The 18,568-nt window shown below is 37.8% G+C and overlaps 1 protein-coding gene across 2 annotated transcripts; it reads right to left on the bottom strand.

Annotated features, from left to right (window-relative positions):
- Positions 1-4,144: 4,144 nt before the first annotated feature.
- Positions 4,145-17,486, bottom strand: tamm41 (TAM41 mitochondrial translocator assembly and maintenance homolog). Of its 2 annotated transcripts, none has more exons than XM_046875529.1 (8): positions 16,880-17,486; positions 16,559-16,741; positions 15,463-15,555; positions 14,955-15,105; positions 11,552-11,697; positions 10,212-10,377; positions 4,446-4,508; positions 4,145-4,360 (listed from the first exon to the last, which is right to left on the bottom strand). In XM_046875529.1, exons 1-8 carry the CDS (start codon positions 17,015-17,017, stop codon positions 4,284-4,286), a joined length of 1,017 nt encoding a protein of 338 aa, XP_046731485.1. In that variant the 5' UTR covers positions 17,018-17,486; the 3' UTR covers positions 4,145-4,283. The 2 variants fall into 2 exon arrangements, with proteins under 2 accessions (XP_046731485.1, XP_046731486.1); XM_046875530.1 differs by lacking the exon at positions 16,880-17,486 and adding an exon at positions 15,671-15,740 and having other exon boundaries at positions 16,559-16,696.
- Between the last annotated feature and the right edge of the window lie 1,082 nt (positions 17,487-18,568).

Genomic DNA, 18,568 nt, shown 5'->3' with positions numbered 1-18,568 from the left:
CTGAATCATTTTCAACGATCCAAATTCAGGCCCTTTTTGCAACGTCCACAGTAATAGGTTTTCGTTTGAAAACTCTATATTTTATTTTTTGTTTTGTCCCTCCATCCACGCTGACACAACTTTTTCAGTCAACGACAACATAGCTGTCCAAAGTGGATTAATTTGAAACCGTTGCAGTGTGAACTGTGAAAACGGAGGCTTTAGAAATACTTTCACATTTTTAGTGATGTGCCTTAAAAGTTTCAAAGAGCCGGAAATTAAATGAATGCCAGGCGGAAAAGACACAGGTGTTACTCATGAGCAGTACAGGGACATAAGTGTTTCCAGACATTTCAGTGTGGATGAGCAACTTTCTTTTGGGAAATGATTGAAAAGGCTCTGAAGTTTTTTTGTTTTGTTTTTTTACGAAAACGCTGTTATCGAATTTATCATGATTAGTGTAGACGTAGACTTTTATTTTCCAGTCCTCCTGCACCACGAGGCACATTGGGCAGCAAGGGCCTGATGGCTTACTTGCTGTTTCTGTAGCAGTTTTGTTATGGGGGTCAGGTTGCTAGCCCAACACCCACCCTATTCCTTTCACAGCCAGGTTTGGGACCTTCCATGGCAGAGTTCTTTATCCCGATAACTGAGCACCCATGGGGGGTTTCGGATCCAAGGTCAAATGCCTTAACAACTAGGTTACCATCTATCTCCTGCAGACATAGCCTTAGTCAATAAAAACATAGCTTTTTGAAAACACTGTTTTTGGAATGCAGTGTGGACTGTTAATACAGAGGCTTTAGAAAAAAACGATAATGCATTTTTAGTCATGTGACAGTGACTTTCCTCGACATTGCTGCAAAGTTTCAAAGAGACGGAAATTAAATAAACGCCAGAAGGAAATGACACAGCTCAAAGCATCTTACGGTTAACTTATGCGTTTTCCGACGTCATTGTGGATGAGCAACTTTTGGGAAACGATTGACAAGGATAGTGTGGACGCGGAGCATTTTTAGACGAAAACGTTGTTTTTTGAAATGTATCTGGTTTTGTGTAAACGTAGCTTTGAATAGGACCAAAATTTTGACCCAAGTGAAACAATGATGCACTGGTTTAACATTGATTAAACGTAGTAATGGGTCTTGCATTTCACACCTTCAGGCCTTCAGTGGTGTCCTACCTGAATTAATCCACATCTTAATAACATCACCATGACACCACGGCTGTAAAAAGCATCAATTTTATAAAGAAACGAAGTATAACAAAGTGCTGCATCACAGACAGATATCTCATGTGGCAAGAAAGAATGGCATTACTAAAGCAAGAAAACATGACCTAACATGAACATAATTCAATAAATCTCCTTTCACTGCAGCCACAGCTGCACCGCCGGCATACATCTCTAGCAGAAGCATCGGCCTTTGTTGATATATAGATAGGTCAAAAAGACAATGACCAGACTGGTTTGAGCTGACAACAAGGCCTTAGTGATATTCAAATAACTCAAATAGTCACTCTTTAGCACTGTGGTGAGCACAAAAAGCAACACACTATGCAAAACGCAGCAAACCGTGAGGTGGATGAACTACGCCACTCATGTCATGTAAGAAAAGGAATTTGAGATTTCAGAGGGCATTTAAAGAGTGTAAAAAGATATATTTATTTATTTTTATTTATTTATATTGTTTACAAGTCTCAATAAATCTACAGCTGAGAAAATTTTTAGCAAAAGTAGATTTTTTTTTCCATGTAACGCAAATTATTTCAAAAAGTACATAAAAATGGAATATGGGTTAATTTTGTTTAAAAGATTGATCAAAGAATCATAAAAAAAAAGAGAATTTACACTGCATGACATTTTAAAACATGGGCCACAATGTAAAACACTTTTTTTATAGTCACCATTATACTTTGATGTACTAATTATATTATTTTCACAGTAACAGCTTTACATATTTATGGTAAAAAATCTGATATATCTATTTATTTCTTGATTTAAGTATCTATTTGTTTCTAAAAGGAGTCCTAAATGTCAGCCCTTTCTAACAGCTAAAGGTAACACTGTATTTTACGTTTTTCTACATTAAGTTTGCACATTCCTTTTTTTTTTTTTTTTTTTTTTACAGATAAAAGAGAGGCTGGCCAGGAAACGACTGTATAAAGCTGCTATAATGTAAGCGATAATAGGAATCAACTTGTATCTAAAGTCATTAATTGTAACTTATACAATAAATAGATAGGAAGCACATCTGTCCTAAAAAAAATATATATAATTGCAAGCTTTAAAGACATGACAAATGATTTCCTAAAATTTCCTTAAAATAAAATGCAGTACCTTAGTGAATTCATTCCGACATTGTCACTTTAATATAATAATGTGTTTTAAAAATGTTGTATGTTTTTTTCTTTGCACACACAGTATTATCCTTCCCATAAATGACTTAGAATGTTATTTTTGCATTATGGCAATATTGTTTTCAGTTTTGTGCTAATAATGATATTAGGAGAGAAGTTAATTATTCACAGGATGGTAAAACAAAAAACAATGTCTGATTTTGAAGTGTGCTTTTTCAGACAGAACGAGTTTATGTCTTCTCCACACTCAGCTACTTGTTCACACAATCGACTCAACTGACTTGCAATGAGACACACATGGTAAATAGCTGCAGGCAAATATTGTAAATACATCTGTGCAAAGAATGTGTGTGTACATGTGTGTTTGTGTTTCTCCCTCTTATAAGCATGACACCTGAAATACTATGGCTAATGATAAATATTGCAATAAAGATTTATGTCAAGAATAAAACAATATTTAGAGAAAATTGTCACAAAATCCGTGTTGTCATAAGACCTATACTTAAAATATACTTTTTCTAAGAAAATTGACTGTTTTTAGTAAATGCATTAAGAAATGTAAACAGTAAAATAAACAAAACAACCATATTCAAAATTGTTTACAATATTATGTACATTTTACTTAAAAGATTTTTTTAACAGTGCCCCGTAACGACATACAAATTATTCCTATTAGCACTATCCTGGGAATTTACTGTATTTATAGATTTTTTCATGATATTAACTGGCTGCTGCTATATCAAATCCATTTCCTTAATAAGTATGTCAATAAAAAATTAACCACCTGGTAATGAATATGAGAAATATCCACCATTTATTATATATTTTTTAAAGACAAATATTCAAGTGTACAGTTGTGTCCCCTAGTGGTCAAAATAAAAAAAGATTAAACTAGTAAAGATTTAGATAAATGCAATAATTTTGCCTACAGCTTCTAATGGACTTTTTTGCTCTTCATTTTAGATGTTTCTTTATATATATTTATATATATATATATATATATATATATATAAATAAATAAATGTTTTTTTAATTAGGGCTGACAATCGACTAAAATATTTAATCACGTTTTAATCTATTCTAAATGTTCCTTAAATTGATACTTTCCAAGTTTTTTAAACTCTTATAAACACAAGCATGGAGAAATATGGATGGATTTTTGCAAATGTATGTTTGTTTGAGTGAAAACATACTCAACATAGAGCATGAAGACAATGCAAATGTTTTAAACTAATTCACCCAACAAAACGTTTCTACACTGACGTTTTTAATTGCCGGATGTGTACATCATTGCAGATTTTGGTTTGAGACTTGGCGCATCAGTAAAACAATTGTTTAGCGATTCAAAATAGTTTTTCCGGTCAAGTTTTTTTTTTTTTTTTTATCTAAAATTGTAATGTAAAAAATTACATTGTGAATAAATCTGTTGTGTTAAAGGGTTTAATTTAATCTCTTTGATATTTATTTATTTATATTCGTAAAAATAATGGTCCCCAATACGCACCAACAATCCATCACAAGCCACAGCACACATTCACAAACACACATACAACACATGCACTCACGGCCCTAGGGAAAAAATTTAGATCCGCCTATCTGATGTTTTTGAGAAGTGAGCAAAACCCAAATGAACCCAGAAGAACATGAGAACCACAACACACACTACCCTGAGTTCAGGATTTAACTGGGAGCCCTACAGCTGTAATAAAGCAATGCTACTGCTATGTGCATTCATTCATTTTTTGATGTAGTGGCTGACCAAAGGCCACTAAATAGAATAGAAATAAAATCACACAAGACTGTGCAGTTTACTAACTGAAACTTAACAGCATTTATTACAGTAATTGACACTCAAATCATGTTAACATAAATAAACCTCTGATCACTTAAATGTGTCCAAAAACATATGGCAGAACACCCTGACCATGTGGCAAAATTTTAACAAATCACAGTCTCTTCCTCTTCCAGCCTTTGAGCATCTTCCGCAGCTTCTTCACACTATATGACACTGTTTTAAAGAGTCCTTTACAAAAAAAAAAAAAAAACATTACATTACTCATAACATGTAAAGAATAAATCAGCACAAATTTGAACATCAACATCCTCACCTGCTGTAACAATTCCTTTCGCACTTTGTGTTATGCTGGATGATTTCACTATGGTGGAAATACCTTTAAAAAAAAGATACACAAGTAGTTATATACATGTCTATATTTCAGATTACAGTTTTATATTTAAAGGCTTGTTCTAATACATTATCTATACTAACAACTCATTCATATGTCTGGCAGAGGCTTTTAAAAATCTAAAGACATGTCCACACTAATACATTTTCATTTAAAAACTCTTTTTTTCCCCCGTTGATTTTTATCTCCGTTTTGGCCTTCCGTCCACACGAATGGCGTATTTAGTCAACAAAAAGATAACTTTGAAAATGCAGCATGGACTGTGAAAACGGATGCTTTTGAAAATGATGCTCCTTATTTATTCATGTAGAAGTGCCTTTCCTAGACAATGGCGCACCGCGTAAAGAAAAGAGCCAGTAAACGGCTGGCGAAAATGACGCAGGTCGAAGCAAAGTTTTTATGCGCAGTACAACATGGGTTAACTGCGTACAACAAATGGTACAACGTGGACCATTTTTAGATAAGAATCGCAGTTAAGAAATGTATTTAGATTAGTGTAGATGTAGCCTAAACCTAATTAAAATAATAATAATTAGTTTTGCAAAAAAAAATCCTTGTTTTAGGAAAGTGTTCTGTAAGGAGATGTTTGAAATATGTTTGTAAACATCAAAACAACTGAGGAAAAGCTGGAGATTCGGAGCTTCAAATTCTTAAGAGTTCACATCTCTGCTGATCTGTCCTGGCACCAGAACACTTCAGCTCTGGTTAGGAAGGCACAACAGCACCTGTACTTCTTGAGTCTTAAGAAAGCTCATCTGTCCCCAGGGATTCTAACGAGTTTTTAGCACTGCATCATCGAGAGCATCCTGACCAACTTCATCACTGTATGGTGTGGAGGCTCACTGGCACCCAACTACCTGCCATTGAGCACCTTCACCACCGCAGATGTCTGCACAGAGCTCACATCATCATCTCCTCACATCACAGTCAGAAACTGTTTAACCTCCTTCTATCAAGAAGGAGATACAGGAACATGCGCACCAGAACCAGCAGGTTCAGGGACAGCTTTTTCAATCCACCATTACACTACTGAACTTTACACTACACCATTAGATCACTGTATAATCACTGTGTTCAGTTGTACATACAATATACATATTACATATTGTAATTTATATACCGCTCTTTTTCCACACAGTGCGTTACATACACCTGCACTAATATTTTATTTATGTGCATCTATATAAAGCTTACATACTGTATATCCTGCCTAATAATTTACATTTACTTACATATTTAGTGTACTTGTTTATTCAGCATACGCCATTTTTTTTCACTGCTATAGCCTTTATATTTATTTACTATACAAATGTTTGCATACATAAATATTGCATGCTGTACATCAGGGGTCACCAACCTTTTTGAAACAGAGAGCTACTTTTTGGGTACCGATTACTGTGAAGGGCTACTAGTTTAATACACACTTCTGAAATAACAAATTTTCTCAATTTACCTTCAATTATATGTTATTATTAATAATTAATGATATTCATCTATATCTAGTCATCTATATTTTAATATTGTCATTTTCAAATTCATACCAATGCAAGTGTGATTTTGTCAGGGAACCAACAGCCACGCCTCCCTCCAAGACTCTAACTCTCTTTCAGCCTCTCCCTGCTCTAATCACCTACACCTGTTCACCATTTTCCCCTTTATAAGGTCCCGAGTCCACTTCACTAACTATCGGATCTACCGGACCTCCTACCACTAGTATTCCCCATACTGCCATGCTCCTGGCTCCGCTTTGGAGAAAGCGCTCAAGATAGGTTTGCCTTTAACGCTTCACATTGGCGATCAACCCTGGACTACCTGCATTACGGATCCTACCCGCTCTCCAGTTCGTACTTCTCCTCAGGCCTCTGCCTTGTATATTTCGTTGATCTATCTATCGATCCATCTATCTATCTGAAGTTTTCAGTTTCACTTTGGGAAAAACTTTAGAAGACTTAACAGAAATCAGGGCTGAACATAGGCTAATGAGAGAACGACTATTTATAGCGGCTACAATGCAGGTGGGACAATAAAAAAAACTATAAAAGGTTTAAATAAAAAAGTACTTAAAAGAAAAACATGGAACATGGTTGGACTTTTGTTTGCAAAGTTGATATGTTTTAGTGTTGTGAAACCTGTAAACTAGTAAACACTCCAACCATTCTCTCACCAGATGAAGAGGAAAACAGGGTGAGGTTTCTGATAAACATGGCCCTTTCTCACCAAACCGGCTTGCTTAGTCATGGATATATGGCAAAGCGGTTTATCTGGTTAAAGAAAAAGTGGGTCTTTGTTGTGAAAGAAAATAAAAAAACTATCTGCAAAACAAGCTGCAACTGTCTTTCGGTTATATGAACATGTTGGTAGTTTGATTAGGGGTTAATGCGAAATTGTCATTGGATCATCATACTAATATACTGCAATTGTTTTTGCAGGTATGAATGATATCAGTAGCACAACTACAATTTACAGTATCTCAAAAGTGAGTACACCTCTCATTTGTTTTTAGCAATGATTTTATTATATGTTCTCAAGGGATTTATTATATGTTCTCAATGTTTGAATCCATGTTTCACTCAATGAACCGCAGCTCCCCAGTACCAGCAGCACTCATGCAGCCCCAGACCATGATGCTACCACCACCATGCTTGACTGAAGGCAAGACACAATTTTGTTGGTGCTCCTCACCAGGTCGTCACCACACATGCTGGACATCATCTGAGCCAAACAATCTCTTATCTTAGTTTCATGAGACCACAGGACATGGTTTCAGTAATTCATGCTCTTGGACAGGTTGTCTTCAGCAAACTGTTTGCCGACTTTATTGTGAGCCAGCTTCAGAAGAGGCTTCCTTCTGGCATGACGGCCATGCAAACGGATTTGTTGCATTGTTGCGGCGTATAGTCTGAGCACTGACAAGCAAGCTTTCCGCTTCTGCAACCTCTAAAGCAATGCTGCAGCACTTATGCATCCGTTTCTTGAAGCCAGCTTCTATACCTGACACACAGCACGAGGACTCAACTTCTTTGATGGACCCTTATCCAAATGCTTTGGAAAACCTCTGTATGACCCTGGCTACTGTACTGCAAACTCTCTCTAACTAAGCACTTGCACAATCTTGTCCATACACACTAATTACAGACATATGCAATGCCAGCCTAGTGAAAACTTTAATGTTTGTGACCTGAGAAACTGTTTTATGCTAATCAACTATACATGTATAGCATGTATTCGCATTACCTTAGCTATGTTAGCTAGAAGTTGCATGCTGGTTACATAACTGCAACTAATGGCTTAAAGATGCCGACCCCGCAAACATCCCCAACCATCTAGAGACGTACCAGCGCCATTTGGATCCCACCTTATGTGGAGTTTGGACATTGGACCTCTTTAAGTGGCATGGAGAAGCTGGTGTTGCATCTATGATGATTGCAAATGTTGAGCTATTTTATGAGTTGCTCAGTAGCTCCTGGTTCCATAATCTCAAATGACTGTATAAGACAGTAGAAAGGACATTACCCTGTTTTCCAGACTATAAGCAGCTACTTTTTTTCCCACGCTTTGAACCCTGCGGCTTAAACAACGAAGCGGCTAATATATGGATTTTTCCTGGGTTTTTCCCAGTTTCACAAGATTCAAGCCAAAAAACTGAGCCCCATAACCAATGACCAATGACCATACCACATCATAAATATGGATGATGTTCCTCTGACGTTTGACCTGCCGCTTACTCGGACTGTCAACAGAAAATGTGAATCATTCGTCATGCTGAAAACGACCAGGCATGAAAAACCGCACTTCACCTGTGTTCTGAGCTGCACGGCATCGGGAGAAAAGCTTAACCGATGGTGATTTTTAAACGCACGGCGATGCCAAAAGAAAAACTCTCGAGAGAAATTGTTGTGAAAGGAAGGAGGAAGACAGTGAACAATTACTTTCTTGGTAGGATACTGTTTAGATACAAGCCGTTGTAACGCGTTGAGTCTGGGTGAAGGGAGAGCTTGCTAACTCCAGTTGCAACAGAAATCATATAAGCACAGACAGGTTTCCAAAACTCGTGCTTTTTTATTTTTCTTGGCAACAGCGCTACAGGTTAGTCAAAGAAACTTAGAAATGAGCATCAGAAAATAACAAAGACATATTCCTCGGCCTTGCACACATGCAGTAATAGCGGAAAAATGCGGCGGCAGGCTATTCCAAAAGTACCGCTCTGCTCTTAAAGGAGCCACAACATATTTCACCCGTTACACTGTGTAACAGACACTGTCTTTCGGTAAAGCCTGTATAAAGTTCATTAGTTTCAGTTTAGACCTGCGGCTTATAGACATAGGCTTATATATGTTCAAAATAAAAATCTTTGTAAAATTCAGTGCGGCTTATATAAGGGTGCACTTAATCTTACATTAGAGTTCTTATGTTAGTTCTCACGCTCCAGTGTTCTGTAATGCTTAAAGACTATAATCACACTCTTAATATCACCCAAATGCAGATGGGTTCCCCTTTTGAGTCTGGTTCCTCTCAAGGTTTCTTCTTCATAACATAAGGGAGTTTTTACTTGCCACAGTCACCATGGCTGTTCACCTTAACTCGTAAATTCTGTAAAGCTGCTTTGAGACAATGTCTGAAAAGCGCTATAAAAATAAACTTGACTTGACTTAAATGTTAGCAAGCAAGTAATCAGTATACTTCAGACAGCATTAACAATTCACAGATTATAATTATACAAAACAACTGCTTAATCATGGATTTGAATTGGTTTGGCAGGATAGATTAATTTAGTGACAAACTACTGTGGTATAAAAGAGATAAGGCCTTTTGAACCCAGAACACAATAGATCATCAATGAACTAGTCCTAAATGTCCCTTAAACAGCAAAGCTACTTGTTTTATTCCGAAACTAATGCAAATGTGTAAATTATTCTAGAATAAATTATTGTGCTGCTAAATATCATCACTCACACAGTGAGTTCTTCTGCTCTTTCTGTTGTCCATGCTTAGTGTGGCACACACATTGCAAAGACCAAGTAAACTTCTTTCCTTTTTATCTGCTTTCAGTTGTGATTTTTATATTGCCCACACCTGTTACTTGCCCCAGGTGAGTTTAAAGGAGCATCATATGCTTGAAACAATCTTATTTATCCACAATTTTGAAAGGGTGCCAATAATTTTGTCCAGCCCGTTTTGTGTGACATTATGTCAAATTTGTTTTTTTACCTCCCTATTTTGTTTTGTTCCAATACACACAAAGGGAATAAACATGTGTATAGCAAAACGTGTGTGTATATATATATATATATATATATATATATATATATATATATATATATATATATATATATATATAATGTATAAGGTACACCAATAGAGTCTATAGACAATGTGTATGCTGTAAAACACAATAAAGAATACAATTAAACTGTGGAGAGCTAGAACAGAGCTAGGACATATTTACTCAATGCATAGATTTGCATATTTTTACAATTATTATTCCCTGATAATTTGATGCAAGAAAAAAAAGGTTCAAAAACAAGCTTCAAAGCAGAGTCTTAAAAAGGTGAAATGTTGATTACCAATTCTTCTCTTTAGGGGGAAAAAAAAAATCAAATTTCTGTTATGGTGCCAACCCTGTAGGCCTTGTCTTTAACAACTAGTCATTATGACTGAGATACAAAATCCATTAGAAGTGTCAGTTACCTTGCTGTACGAGCAGACCACAGTCTGGGTCATGAGCGAGCTGCAGCAGGATCTCCTCCACGTCACGGTTCTTCCCCGGAGGATCCACCAGCCATGTGATCTTCTGCTGTAAAGTGCGAGGCAGAGCCATCAGCTGGGTAAACTGACCCTCTGGACTCTTATCCACCTACCAGGAAAAACAAATTCACAGCTCACAAACATTTTATTTTCAGAAATGTAGAAACACCATTATAATTCTAAGAATAAGTATAATTGGTAGTTGTGTGGTCTTTCAGAGCTGCAGGTCATAAAAAAAAAAAAAAAAAATCAACCACATTCCATCCTATAAGGATCCATGACGTATGACATTTAATGAGCCACATATTTCCTGCATTTGAAACATTATGTGCATCTCGTTCTTTTAAGCACAGATGTGTTTTTGCCTGAGAGCTATTAGACAGCCTCCACGCTTTAGACATTAATCTACCAACCTTTCAGGTTTTTTTTCCTCCGAGTGCAATTTTCTGTCTCGATAAAGGACGATCCATGCTATAAGCTCAAGGCATTATAGCTCTGGGCATGTTTAAGCAGCTCTTAATAGCAGAATATTTCGCCTTGGCACAGAGTTGAGAACAGTATATACCATACCCAGTGAAAAATTAAGTCTTTAAAAGTCAGCAAGGCAAAGACATGCAATACTGATAAAACTGTCTAAACAAGTCTCTGTCCATCATATTTATAAAAAAAAAAAAACCCAGAGGGAGAAAGAAGATCTAAAGTGTAATGAAATAATAGAAAGTGAGAAATTCAGTAATCGATAATAAGTTATTGTCCAAACAGCATTAAATAAGATAGTTAAGTAATACTGATTGGGAGTGGGAGGCCACATCTCTTTCACCGACACTGACATACACAGACATCTACTTCATGAAGACTGATGGACAGAGAGACCATACCTTCTTCACAAAGACAAGCCAAATCTTTTTCTGAGACTGACAGGCACACAGGCCACACCTTTTTTACAAAGACTGACAAGCACAGAGGTCATACCTCCTTTACTGGGACTGAGAGGCATTTAGGCCACACCTTCACTGAGACTGCAATGAACACAGGTCACACCTCCTTCACAAAGACTGAGAAGCAAAGAAGCCACACCCTTTTTTTTTTTTTTTTACTAATCCTGATGGGCACACAGACCACACCTTAATATACTAAATCAAATCTTTCACAGTGTATACTATACTTTTAATTACTATGATGAAGAGTGTAGTACATACTCCTACCTCAAGACTTGATCAGTAGCCCCTCCTGCTGGAGAAAAAGATTTAAAGAAAGGGTTTAAACCTGTATCCCAGTCTCACCTCCAGCTTCCCCTGCTGTGGCTTGTAAACCACCTGAGAACATTCTTGGAGAATATTATTATACAAGATTCGGAAGTGCTCCATGTTGTCCTTCACTATGTTGGAAACTTTGGATTTATCCTCGCCGATCACCATTCTGAAATCCCCTAAAAGGCATTACATAATTTTAGAAGGCACTTCAGGATTAAACAGACATGATTCCACGATGCTAAAATTGCATAAAACTAAAGGCAATTTTAGACAATGCTTTAAAAAATAAAGTAATTTGTTGTTAATGAATATGATTTTTTTTTGTTTTTGGTTTTTTTTAGCTCAAACCTGGATTGAATAAACCAATTTTTTTTTTTAAGTTATTCCCTCTAAATGCATCGATTGGCTTGTGGATAAACTGCTTCAAACAGCTTCAGCAGCTACTGTTGTGTAGTTCTATATTTGAAAAATATTTATTTACTTTTTATAATACAGTGGAACCCGGTTATGTCGATGTCCTAGGGGATCGCCAAAAAGCATCGAGGTAACCGATGATCGAGATAAACGAAAATCAAAATGGCGGCAGTATATTAACGTGCTTGAAATTTCTTTATGTACATGATGTGCGTTAATAAATGAGAATGTGCATGCACGTGTTTTTGAAGGGGTTTTTTACACAACAGCGTTGCCGCGATTTGTTTGATGAAGGCATGCTATAAAAATACATACAGTACATGTTTATCTGTCAGGAATCCACCTGCCACGCCCCCTTCGGCCCCCTTCAGCGTGTCAGGTGCTTTCTCGGCCGCTTTCTCTGAAGCTCCCGCGGCTTCAATCGCGCACATATGTTGCTCGTTTATCATCATCATCACCAGCTCCTATTTAAACTTCCACACTCTCACTGTCCGTTATTGTCGTTGTCGGCGGTCGTGGTTATCGCGCATGCGTATCCCAGTACGTGCCTTCCCACCGGCACTCTCTCAACGGCTGGGCTTTTCTTCCCAAAGCGCACCACGGATTCCCCCTGATCCTGCCAGTGTTCATTCTATGATTTTGGATGGTCATCACCATCCAAAATCATTTCGCCTCCCGTTCATCGCATAACATTTAACAACAAAAGGCATATGTGCACTAACTAACAGCAGAGATTCACCAGTATACAATACAACACCTGTAGCAGCTGTAAGACTTGATTTTTCCGCCACTTTCGCGAGTTCTTCTGCGGCTGCACCGAGATAACCGACGTTAAATTGCAAATTTTTCCCCCCTTGTGCTCGAGATATCAGGGTTCGGCGACATAAAAAAGTCGACATAACCGATAAAAAATGTTTAGAAAAAGCGAGAATTTGGTGGTTCCACTTCAAAAACGTCGACTTAATAGGGTTGTCGAGGTAACCGAGGGCGAGATAACCGGGTTCCACTGTAATTGTAATAATTTTAAATAAAAACATTTAAAAAGGTTGAAACTGGTCAGTCATTTTTTTGTAGTTAGTAAGTTTAATATCCTAAATATATGATTATAAAATACTATAAGGTGCACCTGAGGGTTATGGGAATTTTCTTATCATAACTATTTTGTATTACAGTTACTAGCTAATTTTAGATCAATACACATGCAAGTTACCAACTAAGTATAAGGTGTCAAAATAAAGCTGAATTATAATTTTCTTTGTTTTCACTTGTAGGAGTCATTTTAAAATGCTCAATTTGAGAATCCTATGTACAGTGCATCCAGAAAGTATTTACAGCGTTTCACTTTTTCCACATTTTGTTATGTTGCAGCTTTATTCCAAAATGGATTAAATAAATTATTTTACTCAAAATTCTACAAACAAACAATACCCCATAATGACAACGTGAAAGAAGTGAAAGAAGTGTGTTTGAAATCTTCAATCAACTTTATTACGAATAAATTTTTTTTTTTTTTAAATCACATGTACATAAGTATTCACATTGTTTGCTCAATACTTTATTAAAGCACCTTCGGCACCAATTACAGCCTCACGTCTTTTTGAGTTTAAAGCTACAAGCCTGGCACACCCATTTTTCGGCAGATTATCAAGAAGTTATTCTTCTTTGCAGAACCTCTAAAGTTCTATCAGGTTGGATGAAAAAGTTAGTGCAAAGCCATTTTCAGATCTCTCCAGAGATGTTCAATCGGGTTCAAGTCTGGGCTCTGTTTGGGCCACTCAAGGACATTTACAAAGTCGTCTCAGAGCCTGTCCCTTTTTTATCCTGGCTGTGTGCTTAGGGTTGGTGTCCTGTAGGAGCAGGTTTTCATTAGGGATGTCTCTGTTCAATGCTGCATTCATCTTTTCCCTGGATCCTGACTAGTCTCCCAGTTCCGTCCGCTGAGAAACATCCCCACAGCATGATGCTGCCACCACCATGCTTCACTGTAGGGATGGTATTGGATTGGCTTCATCAAGACATGACGCTTGGCATTCAGCTCAAAGAGAATCTTTGTGTCTCATGGTCTGTGAGTCCTTCAGGTGCCTTTTAACAAACTCCTGGCATTCAGTCATGTGACTTTTACTAAGCCGTCTGGCCACTCTAAAATACAGGCCTGAATGGTAGAGTGCTGCAGAGATAGTCGTTCTGCTGAGAGGTTCTCCTCTTTCCAGAGAGAAACGCTGGCACTCTTTCAGAGAGACCATTGGGTTCTTGCTCACCTCCCTGAATAAGACCCTTCTCCAACGATCGTTCAGTTTGGCCGAACAACCCACTCTAGGAAGAGTCCTGGTGGTTCCAAACCTCTTCCATTTATGGATAATGGGGGCCACTGTGCTCAGTGGGACCTTCAATCCTGCCTAGGAGGTCTACAGACAATTCCTTAGACTTAATAGCTTGGTTTGTACTTTTATATGCACTGTTAACTGTGGGATCTCCTATAGGCAGGTGTGTGCCTTTCCACATTATGTCCAATCAACCGAATTTACCACAGGAGGAGTCCAATCAAGTTTTAGAAACATCAAGGATGATCAGTGGAAACAGGATGCACCTGAGAGCTCAAGGCTGTAAATACTTATGTACGTAATTTATTTGTAATAAATTTGCAAAGATTTCAAACAAACCTCTATGTTGTCATTATGGGGTATTGTTTGTAGAATTTGGAGTAAAATAATTAATTTAATAAATTTTTTAATAAGGCTGTAACATAAAATGTGGAAAAAGTGACGCGTTGTAAATACTTTCCGGATGCACTGCACATATAAAGGTAACAAAAAAAAAAACGGCAAGAGATGTAAAACATCGACCAACCTCACGTTATTATTTTATACTGTACTTACAAACAATTATATTACGATAAGTAGGAAACAACTTTTTCAATTGATAACAGCATGCTCGGTGTAATAGAACTTTCAGACATGGTTGTACTTTAATTAGAATGGAGACTCCATTTTAATCAAGATAAAAAATTTGTTTTGGTCACCGCAGTAGGAGAGTCCAGCAATGCTGAGGAAAAGATCCTCTTCTGAAAAACTCTCTGGAAGCATGAGGAAGGAGGCAATCACTGCGCTTTTCAGATTTGTCACCAGAGCAGCTCGCAGCTTCGGGTTTTCCTTCTGCACCAGAATCCGCACCTGAGGAGAAAAAAAAGCCACACAGAGTGGTTATGTCTATGTGTACCCAGGGGTATGGGTATATCCGGAAATACTGAATAAATGAATAGGCATAAGATCCATGCTAAAAAATGTTAACTAGATCTAATTATCTAGCAGCCACCAAAAGCAAAATTAAGATGGTAGAGCCTCTTTATAGACTGCATTGATCATGATAAAGATGAAAAACCTGTGTTTTAAACTGTTTCCTCGTACCATCTTAAATTGGCTTTTATCTTAAAATGTTTTTTCCGACCAAACTGACTTTTGTTTTTCCCCCCAGCAAGGATTTCATTCTATCAAGCTGAATGACAATAAAATATATGAAGTAATTCTTACCGGCTTGTGCAGTCGACCTGCTATATACATGGTTTTCCAGTGAAGCAAGTCATCTATCAGGGCATCTGTGCTCATGACACCGTACTTTATAAGCTGCAAAGAAACATTACAGCATTACAGCCTGACTTTTGGATGTGCTGTTGCTCTGCACCGCAAATATGAACAACACAAGACAAAAAAGGACCCTGATGAATGTGCCGGTCCTCACCTCGAAAACCAGACCTCTCTGAATCTTCAGGGCTGTTACAGGTCATGGGAAGACGAATTAAGATGCATTGCTGAAATAATGAAGACAACTGATTTTTGCATATCCCAGCTTGCCATGTTTTGACACCTCTGGAGCAGAAAGGGCTTAATAAGTGCTTTGCTCAAGAGCCCCAAATTGGCAGCTTGGAGATGCTGGGGCTTGAACCACTAAACCATCACTGCCCCTAGGTTTTTACATATCCCAGCTTGGGACCCACGTGCAGGGTCTTGGAGCAGATCAAGGGCCCAACAGAGGAAGCTTGGCTTGAACCCCTGACCTTATAATCAGTACCAACCAGCAAAGCCCCTAAGTTACCACATATCCCAACTTGTCAGAAAGCTGGATCAGTCTGCAGGGTGCCCCTGGAGCAGATAGGGTTAAGTGCCTTGTTCAAGGGCCCAACAGTGACAGCGTGGCAGTGCCAGGGTTTATGGTCAGTAAACCAGAACCATAACCACCGAACCACTACTGCTCCTAAGTTTTTGCATATCGCAGCTTGCCAGGACGCTGGGGTCAGTGCACAAGGTCAGGGCCCAACGGTGGCAGCTTGGCTGTACTAGGGCTTGAACCCCTGACCTTATGATTAGATTAGATTAGATTCAACTTTATTGTCATTACACATGTACAAGTACAATGCAACAAAATGCAGTATCGAGATGCGTAACCACTGAACCACCACTGCCTCATTTTTTCCACATATCCCAGCTTGCCAGTAAAGGTCAGCCATGGGACGACCCCCCCCTGGAGGAAAACGGCCCAAAAGTGGCAGATTGGCAGTACTGGAATTTGAACCCTAAACCTTATAATTAGTAACCCAGATCCTTAACCACTGAACCATCTAATACTAACCCTTTCCTCCACAGGGACCAGGGTGTTGTAGTACACTCCAGCTCCATACTCAGTCTGAATGTTGCTGATGTGTTTTGGCCCAAGGTATTTGAGAAAGGAGTAGTGTTTCCTGTTTTCTATTAAGTTCATGGTGTGCCAGGTGATGGGGTCATCCACTGCAAACACAAAGTCCATCATGTTGTTCTGGAGGAGACACAAATAAGCACAAGCTATCATTATTTCAGCAACACGCAGCTGTTCCAGGCTTTGTTTTATCATCAGCAACTATTATTAAATGTGACAATACATTCAGAAAGTGAATGAATTCCCATTAAACCTTACCCGCATCTGACCCTGACTAGTCCCAGCCTGTTTAAACACTCCAGAGCCATAGGCAAACGCTAGGCTAATATCTTGTGGAAACTGGGACAGAATCCTTCGGTAAAACACACTCGTGCTTTGTAACGTCGCAAGCGCCATTTTTAAGGAAGAAATCTAATACTCCATAACGTTTTTATAACCTCTACATTCATTGCCCTCATCGTTTTATTCAATAACCAGTGCAACTTACAGCACAGTAGCAACAAGCTAACACATCAGTTTAATATGAAGTAGCGCCTTCAACGAGGTTCAAACCCAAATGCCTTTCTGCGTTACAAGTAGTGCACTACCGAGGCTGTACAAACCATTACGTCATGCCCTACGTAGTGTGCTATAAAGGGAGTTGAAAGCTATTCGGGATTCGGCCCATTTTGTATCGCACGCGGTTCTCAAAATTAAAGCTTAGTTTATAATTGAAATATTAATAAAAAATATATACTTTGACTAGAAATAAAACGTAATTTAAAGCCACTCGAATCAAATAGATTTGACGCTTAAATGTATGCGGCTTTACGTTAAATTTGCCCTTTGAATTAAATGCTGCTATAAAACGGAATCCGGCTGGTCAGGAGGAAACAACACCGCCATCTTGTGTTCAGGAGGACGCCTCGTCAATCAGAATCATTTCTGAAAATGAAATAAAGTAACATTTTGGAGCAAAACTATCAGTGTTATTCTAATTATAAACGCCTACATGTTTATATACACCTTTATTTACGAAAATAACATATTAGAGCAGAGTATCTATCTATCTATCTATCTATCTATCTATCTATCTATCTATCTATCTATCTATCTATCTATCTATCTATCTATCTATCTGTCTGTCTGTCTGTCTGTCTGTCTACTCTGGTGGGAAAAAAACAATAAAATAGACTTTGTAATGGTTGCTATAATAGCAATTTTATTGATTTTAATGGTAACTCGTTACTGGTAATTTAGGCCAGTTCTCAATCACATGTTGGTATTGGATACCAATATGGACCCTTAGGACATCATTACACATTTAAATCCAAGTAAGTTTTTTACAATGGTTTCTTTGGTTTGATCATAATAATTTAATGATGTAAACAAACGAATTAATGGAAAGTATTTGCATTTCTGTGCTGGTTTTTGTAGGTCTATCTATCTATCTATCTATCTATCTATCTATCTATCTATCTATCTATCTATCTATCTATCTGTCTGTCTGTCTGTCTTTCTGTCTGTCTTTATCAGGTGGCGTTGGTGTGAAATTTGCAGAAAGTTAGTTGTACCACATGAGGGCGCATGGCTTTTAATCCAGCAATGCAAAAACATCATACACTCAGTGAGAATTTTATTTGGATTACTTACTCATTCATGCATTTCTGTAATCAGCCGATTTTAAGCCCACAGTTTAGGATAATGTTCACATCAACCATTAGAATGTGATCTTAGTGATTTTGACTCTGGCATGATTGTTGAAGCTATTTAGACTGGTTTGAAAACTGCTGATTTCCTGGAACTTTCAAGTACAACAGTCTCTAGAGTTTACTTGTACATGGTACATTAATTCTGTACAGGACTGTACAGAGCTGAGGCTGCAATAGGCAAAGGCGCACCACAACTAGACTGTTCAAACCTGGACAGATGTAACCTGGTTTGATGATTATTTTTTTCTAGAGGCAC

This window comes from Silurus meridionalis, chromosome 19, assembly GCF_014805685.1.
Source record: "Silurus meridionalis isolate SWU-2019-XX chromosome 19, ASM1480568v1, whole genome shotgun sequence".
Classification (NCBI taxonomy): Eukaryota; Metazoa; Chordata; class Actinopteri; order Siluriformes; family Siluridae; genus Silurus; species Silurus meridionalis.
The sequence above is the reverse complement of the archived record's forward strand: the minus strand, read 5'-3'. Positions and strand labels throughout refer to the sequence as shown.

Excerpts from the sequence above, each read along its gene's own strand:
- tamm41 (XM_046875529.1), bottom strand. The coding sequence starts at position 17,017 with ATGGCGCTTGCGACGTTACAAAGCACGAGTGTGTTTTACCGAAGGATT. Across the intron at positions 15,556-16,558 it reads TGGTCCCTGTGGAGGAAAGG|CTTATAAAGTACGGTGTCAT; the intron begins GTTAGTATTAGA and ends GTTTCTTTGCAG. Across the intron at positions 11,698-14,954 it reads TGCTGGACTCTCCTACTGCG|GGGATTTCAGAATGGTGATC; the intron begins GTGACCAAAACA and ends AATGCCTTTTAG.